The sequence below is a fragment of the Nomascus leucogenys genome, unplaced genomic scaffold (genome assembly GCF_006542625.1).
Source record: "Nomascus leucogenys isolate Asia unplaced genomic scaffold, Asia_NLE_v1 Super-Scaffold_249, whole genome shotgun sequence".
Classification (NCBI taxonomy): domain Eukaryota; kingdom Metazoa; phylum Chordata; class Mammalia; order Primates; family Hylobatidae; genus Nomascus; species Nomascus leucogenys.
In genome coordinates, this window is record NW_022095768.1 from 2888887 (window position 1) to 2905590 (window position 16704).

Consider the following 16704-nt stretch of genomic DNA (forward strand, 5'->3'; position numbering starts at 1 on the left):
CTTGTAATCCCAGCACTTTAGGAGGTCGAGGCGGGAGGATTTCTTGAGTCTGGAAGACAGAAACCAGCCTGGGCAACACAGGAAGACCTCATCTCTATATAAAATTTAAAAATTATCTGGGAATGGTGGCCATGTGCCTGTAGTCCCAGCTACTTGGCAGGCTGAAGTGGGATGATTGCTTGGGCCCAGGAGGCCAAGGCCGCAGTGAGCTGTGATCATGTCATGCCACTGCATTCTAGCCTGAATGACAGACAGGGCAAGACCCTGTCTCAAAAAAAAAAAAAAAAAAAAAAAAAAAAAAAAAGCAGCCGCTTAGGTTTTATCCTGTGTCTTGAAGGGAAGTGACAGAGCCAAATTTTTATTTATTTATCAACTATTCTAGCAGCAATGTGAAGGATAGAGGCAGAGGGTTTCATAAGGGTAGAGATATTCATGTAGTAGCTCCAGGGAGTTATTTTGCAGAAAATTAAAGGCAAAGAGGATAAAAAAAACTGAAAGAGATGATTAGTGTAAGCCACAATGCCATAAGACATGGAATTTCCTAACTGTCATACTTAAGAAAGCGATAAGCAACCTCCCATAGAATTCATCTATTCACATAAATGACACAGAAAAGAAAACCTTATGAGAGAGTCCTATAACAAATTCATTCATTTAGTATGTATTTATTGAAAAATCTAGGAAATTAACTTGAGCCAAGATTTAGTAACTCAGTCAAAGGAAGTTTCAATTTAGAACAGATTAATGGACTAGGAATCTAATCAGAAAGAACTTTGCTTCCTCAATAATGGAGAAGTAAAAAACAACAGTCTTTCTGAACCATTACATAGACAGCTGAAGGTGCTATGCTAAAATAAAAGAGCACCATGAAGGTAATGTGCCAATGAAAAAATGAAGAATGATTGAAAACTCTGAGGCCAGATCCTGGGAAGTCACCATCCATGAAAAGCTCGCTTCCTTGGGGTATAGAAGAGGGATCCTGCAACAAGGCGGTCTCTTGTTTGGGGATGGCACTGGGTCCATTTTTAAACAAACAGAACTTAAACACAGCATTATCAAAGGAAAATAACCGGCCACGCATGGTGGCTCATGCCTGTAATCGCAGCACCTTAGGAGGCTGAGGCAAGAAGATCATTTGAGGCCAGGAGTTCAAGATCAGCCTAGGAAATATAGTGAGACCCCTTTTCTACAAAAAAAAAAAAAAAAAAAAAAAAAAGAAAGAAAGAAAGAAAGAAAGAAAGAAAGAAAGAAAGAAAGAAAGAAAGAAAGAAAAAAAGCCAGGCATTGTGGTGCACACCTATAATCCCAGCTATTTGGGAAGCTCAGGTGGGAGGATTGCTTGAGCCATGGAATTTGAGGTTGCAGTGAGCTAGCCAAAATGAGACCTTGTCCCTTAGGAAAAAAAAAAAAAAGGCCGGGTGCAGTGGCTCACATCTGTAATCCCCGCACTTTGGGAGGCCGAGGCGGGCAGATCATGAGATCGGGAGATGCAGACCATCCTGGCTAACACAGTGAAACCCCGTCTCCAACAAAAATACCAAAAAATGACCGGGCGTGGTGGCTCACGCCTGTAATCCCAGCACTTCGGGAGGCCGAGGTGGGTAGATCACGAGGTCAGGAGACCGAGACCATCCTGGTTAACACGGTGAAACCCCTTCCCTACTAAATACGCAAAAAATTAGCCAGGCCTAGTGGCGGGCGCCTGTATTCCCAGCTACTTGGGAAGCTGAGACAGAAGAATCGCTTGAACGAGGTGGGGATGTTGCAGTGAGCCAAGATCGTGCCACTGCACTCCAGTCTGGGCGACAGAGTGAGACTCTGTCTCACAAAAAAAAAAAAACAAAACAAAACAGAAAATTAGCCGGGCGTGGTGGCAGACGCCTGTAGTCCCAGCTACTCGGGAGGCTGAGGCAGGAGAATGGCCTGAACCTCGGAGGCGGAACTTGCAGTGAGCCAAGATTGCGCCACTGCACTCCAGCCTGGGCAACAGAGCGAGACTCTGTCTCAAAAAAAAAAAAAAAAAAAGAAAGAAAAAGAAAAAGAACCACAAATAAGACTAGTCGTTTAGGAAAATACCTACTTCAACTTAAGCTAAGAACAGGCTATAAAACTGAGGGAGAAGAACAATGTAAGAAAAACATTAATCAACATATTTCTGAGATCTCTTGACTCCCAAAAGAAGTTTGTTGTCTAGCATCTTATTTTTCCTTCCTCAGTAAAATGAACAAAAAAAAGATACCTGTAGTCTCCACAAGAAGAGGAAAAGTTTGAGCCATGAGGGAATCAGTGGTTCTCAACTGGGGATAATTTCCCTTCAGAGGGCACATTTGGCAATTTCTCAACAGTTTTGGTTGTCACAACTGGAAGTGTCACTGACATCTACGGATGTGGTAAACATCCTATACTGCACAGGACATCCACAACAAAAAATTGTCTGGTCCAAAATGCCATTAGTGCTGAGGTTGCAAAATCCTGCTATAAAGCTCTGCTATAATTCTAAAATATTCCCAATTAGCTTGAAGACCACCTCCCCACGTGTGCTAAATCAACCTTAAAAATATTTAGCAAGTAAAATCATTACAAAACCAAAGGTGACTGGGCATGGCTCAATGCCTGTAATCACAGCAATTTGGGAGGCCAAGGTGGGAGGACCACTTGACTCAGGAGTTCAAGACCAGCCTGGGAAACATAGTGGGAGCCTGTATCAATAAAAAATTAAACAACAACAACAAAACAAACAAACAAACAAAAAAAACAAAGGTACATACAGGGGGAACAAATATTCAGGTGTCAAATCCAGATCATCATCGTAACCAAATCGTCGAAGCACAGTCCAAGTAGTTTCGTGTCTCCCTCTCTGGATAAAAAGTGTGTGTAAAAAGAGAAAACCTGAAATAAAATAAATTAGTAAATAAAGGGTACAGAGTCATATAGGAGAAAAGCATGTAACATAATGGCAAGAACCAGATTCATGAACATACGGATGCTAGCTTTGCATTGTAAAGCTCAAAACAAAACAAAATTCACAAGTATCTCAACGAAACAGAGCTGATTTCAGAATTGTTTCACATATATACCCAGCTCAGCAAGAGAGAGCACTGGAGGAAATGGCCAACAATGCATCTCAAGGAATATACCAGCATGCACTAAGTTATACGAGAGTAGTGTTCTACAGATCTTTGAGCTTATTTTTGTCATGGAAAATTCTGGATTTCAATCTCATTAACTTCACTGTGCCTCTATAATATATTCTCCAGGGAACATTCTATACTGGTAAATTTGACTCATAGACAAAATTCCCTAAAAATAATGACTATTTAAAGGGTGTTTATGAGTAGGAAGAATTTTAAGATACTTTTTTTTTGTTCCAGATATCTCCTTCCCTCAGGTGGACCTCTGTATCCTTGAGATCCAACCAATTTCCCTACCTCTAATTTATATTGGTAGTAAAGATGATAATCCCCAACAATGGCCTGTCCCTCCCAACTCGTAAATATCCAAATCAGACTTTAGGCATACTAGTAAATATTAACCTTTCCTTAAAGTAAAAATAATGCAATAAAGACCTTCACCTTCTGCCAAATTTTGAAAATATTAAGTTTCAAAAGGGGGAAAAATACCATTTACCCACCTTTCAGGGTCAACCCACTATCAGCCACACCATCACTTATATGTTTTCTGACCACATTCTTGACATCCTCCAGAGCTTGAGGAGCTAATGGAGTGTTGAAACAAATCCTCTAGCAAAAAACATAAAAATATCTTTAAAAACAAACCAGCATTAAAACCACAAATAATATAAAATGATAATCTACAAAGCAATATTAAATCCAAGAATTGCAACCAAAGAAACATATTCTACATTAGGAATAGTCATCACTTTGTATTATTTAAGTAAAACATGGGCTGGGTGAGGTGGCTCACGCCTGTAATCCCAGAACTTTGGGAGGCTGAGGCAGGTGGATCACGAGGTCAGGAGATCGAGTCCACCCTGGCCAACATGGTGAAACCCCATCTCTACTAAAAATACAAAAATTAGCTGGGTATGGTGGTGCATGCCTGTAGTCCCAGCTACTTGGGAGGCTGAGGCAGGAGAATCGCTTGAACCCGGGAGGCGGAGGTCGCTGTGAGCTGAGATCGCGCCATTGCACTACAGCCTGGGTGACAGAGCGAGACTCTATCTCAAAAAAAAAAAAAAAAAAAAAAAGTAAAACATGTCATACTTAGAAACATTCCCAATTCCCTCCATCCTGTTTCTAAAACATAGGGCTCTTTGTGTAGCTATGTTATTCAAAACCAAGAAAGCAAAATGATTCAGAGTTCAGCCTCCAAGTCATCCTTAACACACCCACTTTATACCATAAAATGAAGCTATCAAAATCCCCTCAATTCCTGGGCATAAGAGAGTTTAGGCATATATAGGTTGATGTGAAAGATAGTTTTATGAGAAAGAAACTTATGTTTATAACATACCGTTCTTGTTGTTTAAGCTAACACATTTTACAGCTTTCAGCAAAAAAAAAAAAAAAAAAAAAAAGATACGCAAATGTCTGAAATAAAGGACCATTACCTGAAAGAAGTTGAGTTCAGCATCATTGAGAGTACCATCATTATCTTGATCAGATATTTTAAATATACGAGTAAGGGCTTTTATACAAGCTGGTTTCATCTATAAATCATTGAGAAAAGAAATAATTGTTTTAATTGTTTAAACAGTGATTTTCATAAGCAATGCTGAGAATAATTCTGATTATTTTTACATAATATCAAATACAACCAACATGAAAAAATGAACTAAAGCAAAGCCATTTACTTTTATATGAAAGCCTTTTTAAGTAAATGAGGCAATATTTGCTGGTACTGATATTTGGAATGGTCAAGCTCTCCCCTTAGGACCACAAATCCTCTAAGAACAGGCAAAAGAGAAGTTCATCTTTAGGAGGGATTCATTTTTCTAGTCACAGAAAGAAGAACTATTTATTTATTTATATCTTCCCCCATTCCATAGAGGATATGAACTGACTTTTAAAACTACTAAGGACTTTCCCCTCAACTTCTGATTTCTGACCATCAACCTTCTGGTAGCAGAATGAAATTTGTTTTGATCTTTTCCCTGTGTGTATGTTAAAGCTGGGAAATAAAATATTCATTTATTCACAAACAAGTGGCAAAATTATCACTGGTTAATAAGTGTAAAAAATTTTTACTAACTTCCTAGTATAAGAATTACTTATACTTTAAAAAGAATTTTGCCTTTTGTGACTCTAAAACTTTTATGACTAATGCTGCTGGAAATATATTCTGACAATTTCCTTCATTTTTGTTTTATGATTCATCATAGATAGAATAAATATATGACTATTTTAAAATAAGGCCCACATGCTTCTACACTGTATAACCACTATAGGGTAATCACTGTCAACAATTTTGAGAATAAAACTTCAAGGAGAGCTTTGAATTTCATCTAAGCTTGGAGATAGATCTCTTATGGTTCTACCTAAATCAGAGAAATGAGATGTCAAGGTGAAGAAATATAAACTTATTAACTTACAAAATGGTAATGATGACAGCTTTGATCACGCTATCAAACTCAAATGCAGAAAAGAAATTCTTTAAAAAATAGGAAAGAAAATAATTATCTTCCAAACATACACAGTTAACCCCTTCTATTCTTGTTTTAAATGGGGTCTCCGGGAGAGTAATTTGATATAGTGAGAAAAAGATAAAACTTAAGATACAAAGAGAAAGAAATGAGAAAAAGAAGTCAAACATTTAGAAAGCATTTGAGGCTGGGCACGGTGGCTCACACTTTTAATCCCGGCACTTTGGGAGACTGAGGAGTGCAGATCACCTGAGATCTGGGGTTTGAGACCAGCCTGGCCAACATGGCGAAACCCTGCCTCTACTAAAAATACAAAAGTTAGCTGGGTGTGGTGGCATGTGCCTGTAGTCCCAGTACTTGGGAGGCTGAGGCAGGAGAATCGCTTGAACCCTGGAGGCAGAGGTTGCAGTGAGCTGATATTCCATCACTGCACTCCAGTCTGGGAGACAAAGAAAGACTCCGTCTCAAAAAAAAGAAAGCATCTGACGGCGCTTCCCTTATAAAAGAGTACTAAATGGACTATAACATCTATAATCATATGTGATTTATTCTTTAAAATAATGAATGGTAAGATAATGCTTCTATAAATGTGATCCTAATGTTAGTCATTAAAGATTAATAAAAACTACATTGTCATATTTTATTTACTCTCCTTTTAAAAAAGTTTAGTAATTTAAATGTTTCCAAAAGAAGCAACAGCAAGAATATACAAAACAGAACCTAATGATAACCTTTTATTTTGTCTAAGTGATTTTTCCTCACATAATAAAGGGGTACATTTTCAAAAAGTAATTTTAAGAAAAATAAACAATGCACTTTTCTTCTTTTTTTTTTGAGATAGAATCTTGCTCTGTTGCCTAGGCTGGAGCGCAGTGGTGCGATCTTGGCTCACTGCAACCTCTGCCTCCCAGGTTCAAGCGATTCTCCTGCCTCAGCCTCCCGAGTAGCTGGGTCTATAGGCACATGCCACCAAACCCAGCTAATTTTTCATATTTTTAGTAGAGACGGGGTTTCACCATGTTAGCCAGGATGGTCTCGATCTCCTAACCTCGTGATCTGCCTGCCTTGGCCTCCCAAAGTGCTGGGATTACAGGCACGATCCATTGCGCCCGGCTAACGATGCACTTTTCATTAAAGCTTGAAATGCAAAGCTAAAGAGCTCTAAGGTATTGGCCCAATGTCATATTTAAAAACTAACCACCTGAAAATGTAACACCAAAAAAGGACTACTAAAAAGTATTAAAAATTCTACTTAATAAAGCTATAAAAAATTATGGTATTTGGCTGGGCGTGGTGGCTCACACACTTTGGGAAGCCAAGGCGGGCAGATCACTTGAGGCCAGGAGTTTGAGACCAGACTAGCCCACATAATGAAACCCCATCTCTACTAAAAATACAAAAATTAGCCAGGCATGGTGGTGCATGCCTGTAATCCCAGCTACTTGGGAGGCTGAGGCAGGAGAATCATGTGAACCTGGGAGGCGGAGGTTGCAGTAAGCTGAGATCGTGCCATTGCACTCCATCCTGGGAGACAGAGTGAGACTCCATCTCAAAAAAAAAAAAAAAAAAAAAAAGAAAAGATATTATTGTTGTCTAAATAAAAGATTCCGTTATAGGCAATTTAAAGTTTGTACTTCTGTAAAACAAGGTATAGTTTAAAAGTTGAAAATTTTACCTCTCACTCACGTCCACCTAAGAATTGAGTAACAGATGGTGGTAGATATTTTACTCTTGTGGGATGGGGGTGGGGATGAGGGATTAACAGATTAGCAGAACTAATAACAGGCCTGAGAACAAAGTAACAATTAAAAAACTGAGAACAAACTAATAGGGGGATTTCATATACTGCTAGGCTAAGGCCTCAGAGGTAAATTCTTGTAACAGTTCCCATAGTATTAAGACTGTTTCCCAAATTTCCTTTATCATAAATACAATACCTAGCTGAATCAGAATAGAATCTACGTTTTTTTTGTTTTTGTTTTTGTTTTTTTCTTGAGGCGGAGTCTCCTCGCTCTGTCGCCCAGGCTGGAGTGCAGTGGCGCGATCTCGGCTCACTGCAAGCTCTGCCTCCTGGGTTCACACCATTCTCCTGCCTCAGCCTCCTAAGTAGCTGGGGCTACAGGTGCCCGCCACCACGCCCGGCTAATTTTTTTGTATTTTTAGTAAAGACGGGGTTTCACCATGTTAGCCAGGATGGTCTCGATATCCTACCTCATGATCCACCTGCCTTGGCCTCCCAAAGTGCTGGGATTACAGGCGTGAGCCACCGCGCCCAGCCGGAATCTATGTTTTTAACAAGTAACACTTAGTGACTATTACGATGAGGTAAGTTTGGGAAATACTGGATTCAGAGTAAATTAGAAAGAAGAATCCTAACTAAGGAAAAGTAAACCAGGAATAAGAGTAAACTAGCATCAGATTAAGGGATAACTCAAATTAATTATTTATACCAGGAGTTGGCACGCTTTTTTTTTTTTTTTTTTTTTTTTGAGACGGAGTCTTGCTCTGTCGGCCAGGCTGGAGTGCAGTGGCGCAATCTCAGCTCACTGCAAGCTCCGCCTCCCGGGTTCATGCCATTCTCCTGCCTCAGCCTCTCCGAGTAGCTGGGACTACAGGCGCCCGCCACCACGCCCGGCTAATTTTTTGTATTTTTAGTAGAGACGGGGTTTCACCGTGGTCTCGATCTCCTGACCTCGTGATCCGCCCACCTCGGCCTCCCAAAGTGCTGGGATTACAAGCGCGAGCGTGAGCCACCGCGCCCGGCCTGGCACGTTTTCTGTGAAGGGCCACAGAGCAAATATTTTAGGCTTTAGGGCCAACAGGCAAAATCAAGCATGTCATGTAGGCACTTACATAGTAAGAAAGAAACCAAACTTCTACAAAGTTTTTTTGACAAAACTCAAAATATAACTGAGTGCAGTTTTGCAATACAGATTTATTAATGAGAAGAATGAAATTCTTTTTGGAAGGAAAACATTTTGCTTTGTTGGGGTTCAAAGTTAGTGTTGTCCACCATGAAAATTAATTGCAAATGTTTATATGTTAATGCTGATCTGTAATGAGATTTTACATGTCCCATCTTTGAAAATGTCTTTTTGCACAAATATATACTGCCAATACTGGTACATATCCACAAACCTATGACTTTATAGAGCACAAAGTATTTATAAAATTATGTTTGATTATTTTCTTGATGTTTGCCTTTTAGCGTGTCATTACACTACAGATTAATCAATTCCAATTGAAGGTTAATGGAAACTCAATTGCATAGTTAAATGGATTATGAAATATGGAAATTTCCTTTGCATTTGCATCAAGGTCTAAAAAGATGATGCTGGAACTGTAATTTGAACCTGGAAAATTTATCTGCTTTCCCATCTAAAAAAACACTTTATTATTCTTTTCATGTTTTGGCATGATGGGTATGCAATGAATATAAATAAAAGGTCCTGGTACAGTGATATACATAGCACTTGAAATGCTGTCTAGTGTGTCAGTGCAATTAGTAGTGCACTCAGCAGCAGTGAGAAGAGATGAGAGCAGTACATATAAGCTCTGTTGAAACTACTAAACTTTGCCTTTGTAGCACGCAAACAGCCACAGATAACATAAAAGAATGACCGTAGCTATGTCACAATCAAACTTTATTTTTATGAAATGATAAAATTTGGATGTAACATAATTCTCACCTATCATAAAATATTATTTCTTTTGACTTTTTTCAATCATTTAAAAATATATGGCCAGGCACAGTGGTTCATGCCTGTAATCCCTGCACTTTGAAAGGCCAAGGCAGGCAGATCACCTGAGGTCAGGAGTTCGAGATCAGCCTGGCCAACATGGTGAAACTCTGTCTCTACCAAAAATACAAAAATTAGCTGGATGTGGTGGCACATGCCTGTAGTCCCAGCTACTTGGGAGGCTGAGGCAGGAGAATCGCCTGAACCCAGTGAGCTGAAATCGCACCACTGCACTCCAATGTGGGCAACAGAGCGAGACTCCATCTCAAATAAATAAATAAATAAATAAATAAATAAAAATATAAAATGTTTCCTTAGTGTACAGACTGTGTGAAAATAGGTGGTAGGCCAAATATGGCCCATGAGTCATTCATTGCTAACCACTCACTTATACTATAAACTTTTCCTGAAAGATATCTGCAACTTCTTATTCTTAAAAACAATACCTCTCCCAACAAACAGAATCAAAGCAACCACCTCAAGCTGGGTGTGGTGGTGTGGTGACTCACACCTGTAATCCCAGCTACTCTGGAGGCTGAGGCAGGAGGCGGCCAGGAGTTCAAGACCAGCCTGGGCAATATAGCAAGGACCTGTTTCTTTCTTTTTTTTTTTTTTGAGACAGTCTCAATCTGTAGCCCAGGCTGGAGTGCAGTGGTGCAATCTCAGCTCACTGCAACCTCCACCTTCCAGATTCAAATGATTCTCGCGCCTCAGCCTTCCGAGTAGCTGGGATTACAGGTATGTGCCAATACGCCCAGCTAACTTTTGTATTTTTAGTAGAGACAGGGTTTTGCCACCTTGGCCATGCTGGTCTCGAACTCCTGGCTTCAAGTGATCTCCCTGCCTCAGCCTACCAAAGTGCTGGGATTACAGGCATGAGCCACTGCACCCGGCCCCCACTTCTTAAAAGAAAAATTACCTTTAATAATAATTTAAAAAAAGACAACCCAACTAAAAAATGGGCAAAGGCAGCTACTCGGAAAGCTGGAGCAGGAGGACTGTTTGAGGCTAGAAGTTCAAGACCACCTTGGGCAACTCAGCGAGACCCCATCTTTACAAAAAAAATTAAAAATTAGCTGTGTGCTGTGGCATGCACCTGTAGTCCCAGCTACTTAGGAGGCTGAGTGGGAGGACTGCTTGAGTCCAGGAGGTTGAGGCTGCAGCGAGCCATGATCATGCCACTGTACTCCAGCCTGGATGACGGTGAGACCCTGTCTCTTTAAAACAAAAATGGGAAAGGACTTTGAATAGGCAATAGACATTTCTCCAAAGAAGATGGCCAATAAGCACATGAAAAATTACACAACATCATTAGCCATCAGGGAAATGCAAATCAAAACAATGAGATCCCAACCACATCTACTAGGATGGCTATAATAAACCAAAAAAGAAAAGTAAAATAACGAGTGTGGCAAAGATGTGGAGAAACTGGAGCCTTCATACACTGCTGGTGGGAATGTAAAATGGTCCAGTCATTGTGTAAAATAGCTGCTGGTTCCTCAGTATGTCAAATATACAATTACCATGTGACTCAGCAATTCAACTACTAAATGTACTCAAAAGAATTTAAAACAGGCCAGGAGTGTTGGGTCATGCCTATAATCCCAGCACTCTGAGAGGCTAGACGGGAGAATTGTTTGAGCCAGGAGTTTGAGACCAGCCTGGGCAACATAGTGAGATCCTGACTTTACAAGAAAATTTAAAAATTGGCTGGGCATGGTGGCATGTGCCTGTAGTCCCAACTCCTCAGGAAGCTGAGGTGGGAGGATGGCCTGAGCCTTGGAGTTTGAGGCTGCAGTGAGCTATGATCACACCACTGTGCTCCAGCCTGGGCCACAAGTAAGATCTTGTCTCTAAATTAAAAAAAAAAAAAAAAAAAAAAGGCCAGGCATGGTGGTTCACACCTGTAATCCCAACACTTTGGGAGGCCAAGGTGGGTGCATTGCTTGAGCCCAGGAGTTTAAGACCAACCTGGGCAACATGGTGAAACCCCATCATCTACTAAAAATACAAAAATTAGCTGGGTGTGGTGGCACACACGTGTGATCCCAACTATTTGGGAGGCTGAGGTGGGAGGATCGTTGAAGCCAGGAAGTCGAGGGGGCAGTGAGCCGTGATTGCGCTACTGCACTCTAGCCTGGGTGACAGAGTAAGGCCCTGACCCAAAAAAAAGAATAGGCCAGGAGCAGTGGTTCACGCCTATAATTCCAGCACTTTGGGAGGCCGAGGCAGGAGGATCACCTGAGGTTGGGTGTTCAAGACCAGCCTGACCAACATGGAGAAACCCCATAACTATTAAAAATACAAAATTAGTAGGGTGTAGTGGCGCATGCCTATAATTCCAGCTACTCGGAAGGCTGAGGCAGGAGAATCACTTGAACCTGGGAGGCGGAGGTTGTGGTGCGCAGAGATTGCACCATTGCACTCCAGCCTGGGCAACAAGAGCGAAACTCCGTCTCAAAAAAAAAAGAAAAAGAAAAAAAAAAAGAAAAGAAAAAGAAAAACTAGCCAGGCATGGTGGTATGTGCCTATAGTTCCAGCTACTTGAGAGGTTTAGGTGGGATGATTGCTTGAGCCAGGAATTCGAGGTTATAGTAAGCTGTAATCATGCCACTGCACCCCAGCCTGGGTGACAGAGCAAGACTCTGTCTTCAAAAAAAAGCAAACAAGTGTTCAAACAAAAACTTGTATTGAATGTTTACAACAGTCTATTCGTAATAGCCTAAAAGTAGAAACTACTCAATATGCATCAACAGATATAGGGATAAACTAAATATGATGTATCCAGCTAGGTGCAGTGGCTCACACCTGTAATCCCAGCACTCTTGGAGGCAGAGGTGGAAGCGGGAAGATTGCTTGAGCCCAGGAGTTTGAGACCAGCCTGGGCAACATGGCGAAACCCTGTCTTTACAAAAAATAAAATTAAAAAAAAATCAGCTGGGCATGGTGGCGAATGCCTACGGTCCTAGCTACTCAAGAGGCTAAGGCGGGAGGATCGCTTGAGCCCAGGAGCTTGAGGCTGCAGTGAGCTGTCATCACACCACTGCTCTCCAGCCTGGGTGACAGAATGAGACTCTGTCTCAAAAAATAAAAAAAAATAAAAAATAAAATAAAACCCATCAAAAACATGGTGTATCCATAAAATGATTATCGGGCCATAAAAAGAAATGAAATACTGATATATGCTATAACGTGGATATACCTTGGAAATATTATGCTAAGTAAAAGAAGCCAGAAACAAAAGGTCACATATTGTATGAGTCCATTTATATAAAATGTCCAGAAGAGGCAAATCCACAGAGACAGAAGGTAGATTGGTGGTGGCCAGGGGTTGAGTAACAGGACAATAGGGAGTGACTGCTAATCGGTACAGGGTTTCTCTTTGGGGTGATGAAATGTTCTGAAATTAGACAGTGGTGATGATTGCACAACTTTGTGAATATACTAAAAACCACGGAATTATACAACTTTAAGAGGATGAATTTTAAGGTACTTGAGATATAGCTCAAAAAAATTTAGTTTTTCAATGTCTATGGCAAAATATTAAATTTTGGATATTTCAATAAAGAGTTACTGTGTTTCTTAGCTATAAAACAAAAGGGGCTGGGCACAGTAGCTCACGCCTGTAATCCCGGCACTTTGGGAGGCCCAGGCAGGCGGATCACTTGAGGTCAGGAGTTCGAGATCAGCCTGGACAACATGGTGAAACCCTGTCTCTACTAAAAATACAAAAATTAGCCAGGCATGGTGGCGCATGCCTGTGATCCCAGCCACTTTGGCAGGCTGAGGCATGAGAATCACTTGAACCCCAGAGGTAGAGGTTTTAGTCAGCTGAGATTGAGATCGTGCCACTGCACTCCAGCCTAAGTGATAGAGCGAGACTCTGTCTCAAAAGAAAAAAAAACAAAAACAAAAGGAGTAGTCACATTGTATTACGTTGTGCCTATGTCAAAAAACTATATAAGATTTTTATTTGTGTGTGTTTTTCAGTTTGTAGATTTTATAGTAGCAAAACAAGAAGACCATTAGCTAAGTCTTTGGAGGACTTTTTTGTTGTTATTGTTGCCAATTCTTGTTTGTTTTAATGGCACTTCCTGAAGCAGTACTTGATTACATTCCACTGTTGTGGAAAATATTACGAATATTTAATATGAATGTCACTGAAGAAGAGTACCTGGAAAATGTAACCATTTAATAAGCAATAAATTTAAATTTCAGCAGTTTAATCTCTACACAAATACTTAAGAGTTACTAAAAATCACTACCATACTACAGTTACTACATACACATTCCAGCCCCTATAAACACAGCCTGTTACCTCCTTCTCCTCCGGGCAGTACAGGGGCCCTGTAGGATGAAGAACAGCTTTCTGTGCATAATAAAAGAGCTCTGATATGTTCTTCAGGTTTTTCGCTGAACACTGAAAAAATAAAATTAAAATTTTACACTCTGAAATCAATTATGAGAGCTAAAAACAATTTTCAAACTATCAACATAAGGCAAAAGAAAGATTCCTTGAAAAACACGAAAAATGCATCTTTGTGGACATCACAATATGAATGTCTAGAAAGAGCTCAGAGGCCAACTGCAACTTCTCTGTTTTATTTGGTTTACGTGACTTCACAAAGAGCAGGAAATTTATTCCATCCCACATTGTCCCCCCCATTTAAAACCCCAATTTAGTAAGAAGTCATTAAAAATAAATTTTCAAATCAAATTATGAGGCATACCTCCACACAGGTTTCTATTTCTGTATACTGGTTCATAATAGGAAGGATGGTCTCCATACTACTATATTCCACTAGATCAGATTTGTTCCCAACCAATATTAAAGGCAGCCTAAAATAAACAGGGCACATTGTAATAAGGAAGGCAAAAGACATTAGATTTATATTTTAATTTACACCATAACCCATTCTAACTAAAAAGCTTTTATTTAATCTTCTCAACAACATGAACCTTCCTCTACAGTCACGTCAAGCCCCCAGATAGCACGTATTTACTCAATGTGTTATCTATTGAGCACTTATTATAAGCCACATACTGCTCCAAGTATTAAGGACACAAGACAGAAGGTCCCTACCCATTCTGTTTTGTTTTTTGTTTTCTTGAGACAGGGTCTAGCTCTGTTGTCCAGGCTGGAGTGCAGTGGCAGGATCACAGCTCACTGCAACCTCAAATTCGTATGCTCAAGTGATCCACTTGCCCTAGCCTCCCTAGTAGCTAGGACTATAGGCATAAGCCACCACATCCAGCAAATTAAAAAATTTTTATTTTGTAGAGAAGGGTCTAGCTATATTGCCTAGGCTAGTCTCAAACTTCTGGCCTCCCAAAGTGTTGGGATTATAGGCATGAGCTACCATGCCTGGGCAGATCTATAAACCTGACCATTCCAATAGTGAAAAACAGAAAATGAGCAATAAGCAAATAAAATAATTTCCAATTCAATAAGTACTATGCAGCAAATAAGTAGAGGGATAGAGTAGTGGGAAGGAGCTAGTTCTGTGTAATAATTACGGAAAACCCCCTATGTAAAGGTGACATTTGAGCCAAGGGGTGAAGGATAAGACGAAATCTGCCATGTAGAGTCAGGGAAGAGGAAGCCAGGAGGAAGGAACGGCATGTGCAAAGGCCCCAAACTGAAAAAACATCCTGATGGGGCCAAACAACAGGAAAATGCCAGAATGGCTACCGAGTACTGAGTAAAGAGAAAAAGGTATAAAATGGGGTTAGAAAGAGGATCAAAGGTCAGACACGTAAGGACTTAAGCTGCAGTAAGGAGTGTAGGTTTTATTGTTAGTGTAAAATGGGAAGTCATTGAATGGTTCTAAGAAGGGGGTTAACATTTTTAAATGCAGTGATTTTTTAGAGCTATATACTGAAATACTTACAGCATGAAAATAATGTCTCTATTTGCTTCAAAATGATCTCAGTGGGAGGTGTAATAGATGAAACAAGACTGGCCATAAGTTAATTGTTGAAGCTGGATAACAGGTGTGTACCTCAGTATGTTACATTTTTTCACTAACAAATTTTTAAAAATATAATAGTAACTTGGACTAGTGACAGTGACAGTAAAGATGAAAAGGAAAATATTCGAATTTCAGATATATTTTATAAGACAGAAACAGCTGATAGGTTAGATGTGAAGATTGAGGGAAAAGCAGAAACCAAGAAAAATACTTAGGTTTTGGCTGGAAAAAAATGGGTAGATCTCAGAAGATACAGAAGATTGAGAATGATATTTTGTGTTTGTTTTTGGCAGGGAGTAGGCAGGGAATTAAAGATTTTGTTTTAAATAAGTTAAATCTGGTAAGTCTGTGGGGAAAAATCTTAATGGGGATATTAAGGAGGACCAACCTAGTGGAGAAATGTTGTGAATCCTGCAAGAGAGCTTGGAGGGAAAGCCAATCATCCTGCTGGAACTCCAGACTGCAAAAGTAGCACTTGAAAGCATTTAGCTTACCTAACCCTTGCTGTGCCATTATGCTTGAAAAGACCGACCACCATATAGCCCAAATATAAATTCCTAACAGAACCAGGAGGGTTTCCAAAAATGTAGCGGTTTGTAACCAAAGGTGTGCATCAGTGGCTCATGCCTGTAATTTCAGCACTTTGGGAGGCCAAGGCGGAAGGACTGCTTGAGACCAGGAGCTCAAGACTATCCTGGATAACATAGTGAGACCCCGTTTCTGCAAAAGTTTTTTAAAAATTAGCCAGGTGTGATGGCATGCACTTGCAGTCCCAGCTACTTGGGAAGCTGTCATGGTAAAGCCAAAATTGTTTAATTCAGTGGTCCAAGCTGGTGCTTGATAGATTGAATAGATCTTAGCAAAACTGCCCTCTTTTTTTTTTTTTTTTTTTGAGACAGAGTCTCGCTCTGTCGCCCAGGCTGGAGTGCAGTGGTGTGATCTCGGCTCACTGCGAGCTCCGCCTCCCGGGTTCATGCCATTCTCCTGCCTCAGCCTCCTGAGTAGCTGGGACTACAGGCGCCCACCACCACACCTGGCTAATTTTTTTGTATTTTTGTAGAGACGGGGTTTCACTGTGTTAGCCAGGATGGTCTCGATCTCCTGACCTTGTGATCCGCCCGCCTCAGCCTCCCAAAGTGCTGGGATTACAGGCGTGAGCCACCGCACCTGGCAAAACTGCCCTCTCTTAAAGATTCCCTCCTAGAAATGGCTCAAGCAAGAGCAAGAAAAGCAGATATTAGGAGCATATGGGTATTGGATCCCCCAAGGCAGACCTGTCCAATACAACATTCTATGATGATGGAAATGCTCTTTATCTCTACTCTCCATTACTGTAACCATTAGTCATATGTGGCTTTGAGCACTTGAAACATGGCTAAGTGTATCCGAG

The 16704-nt window shown here is 40.5% G+C and overlaps 1 protein-coding gene across 9 annotated transcripts in view; it reads right to left on the minus strand.

Annotated features, from left to right (window-relative positions):
• RHOT1 (ras homolog family member T1) overlaps nt 1-16704 on the minus strand; it is a 111871-nt gene that overhangs the window by 56335 nt on the left and 38832 nt on the right. For all 9 annotated transcript variants that reach the window (XR_004028940.1, XM_030807906.1, XM_030807902.1 and 6 more), the window contains exons 7-11: nt 14073-14181; nt 13661-13762; nt 4571-4669; nt 3632-3740; nt 2769-2889 (exon numbers count right to left, since the gene is read on the minus strand). Coding sequence is in view for 8 of the 9 variants with exons in the window: in XM_030807906.1 (XP_030663766.1) it covers nt 2769-2889; nt 3632-3740; nt 4571-4669; nt 13661-13762; nt 14073-14181 (540 nt within the window). In the remaining variant the exon portion in view is untranslated. The remainder of the gene's footprint in view (nt 1-2768; nt 2890-3631; nt 3741-4570; nt 4670-13660; nt 13763-14072; nt 14182-16704) is intronic.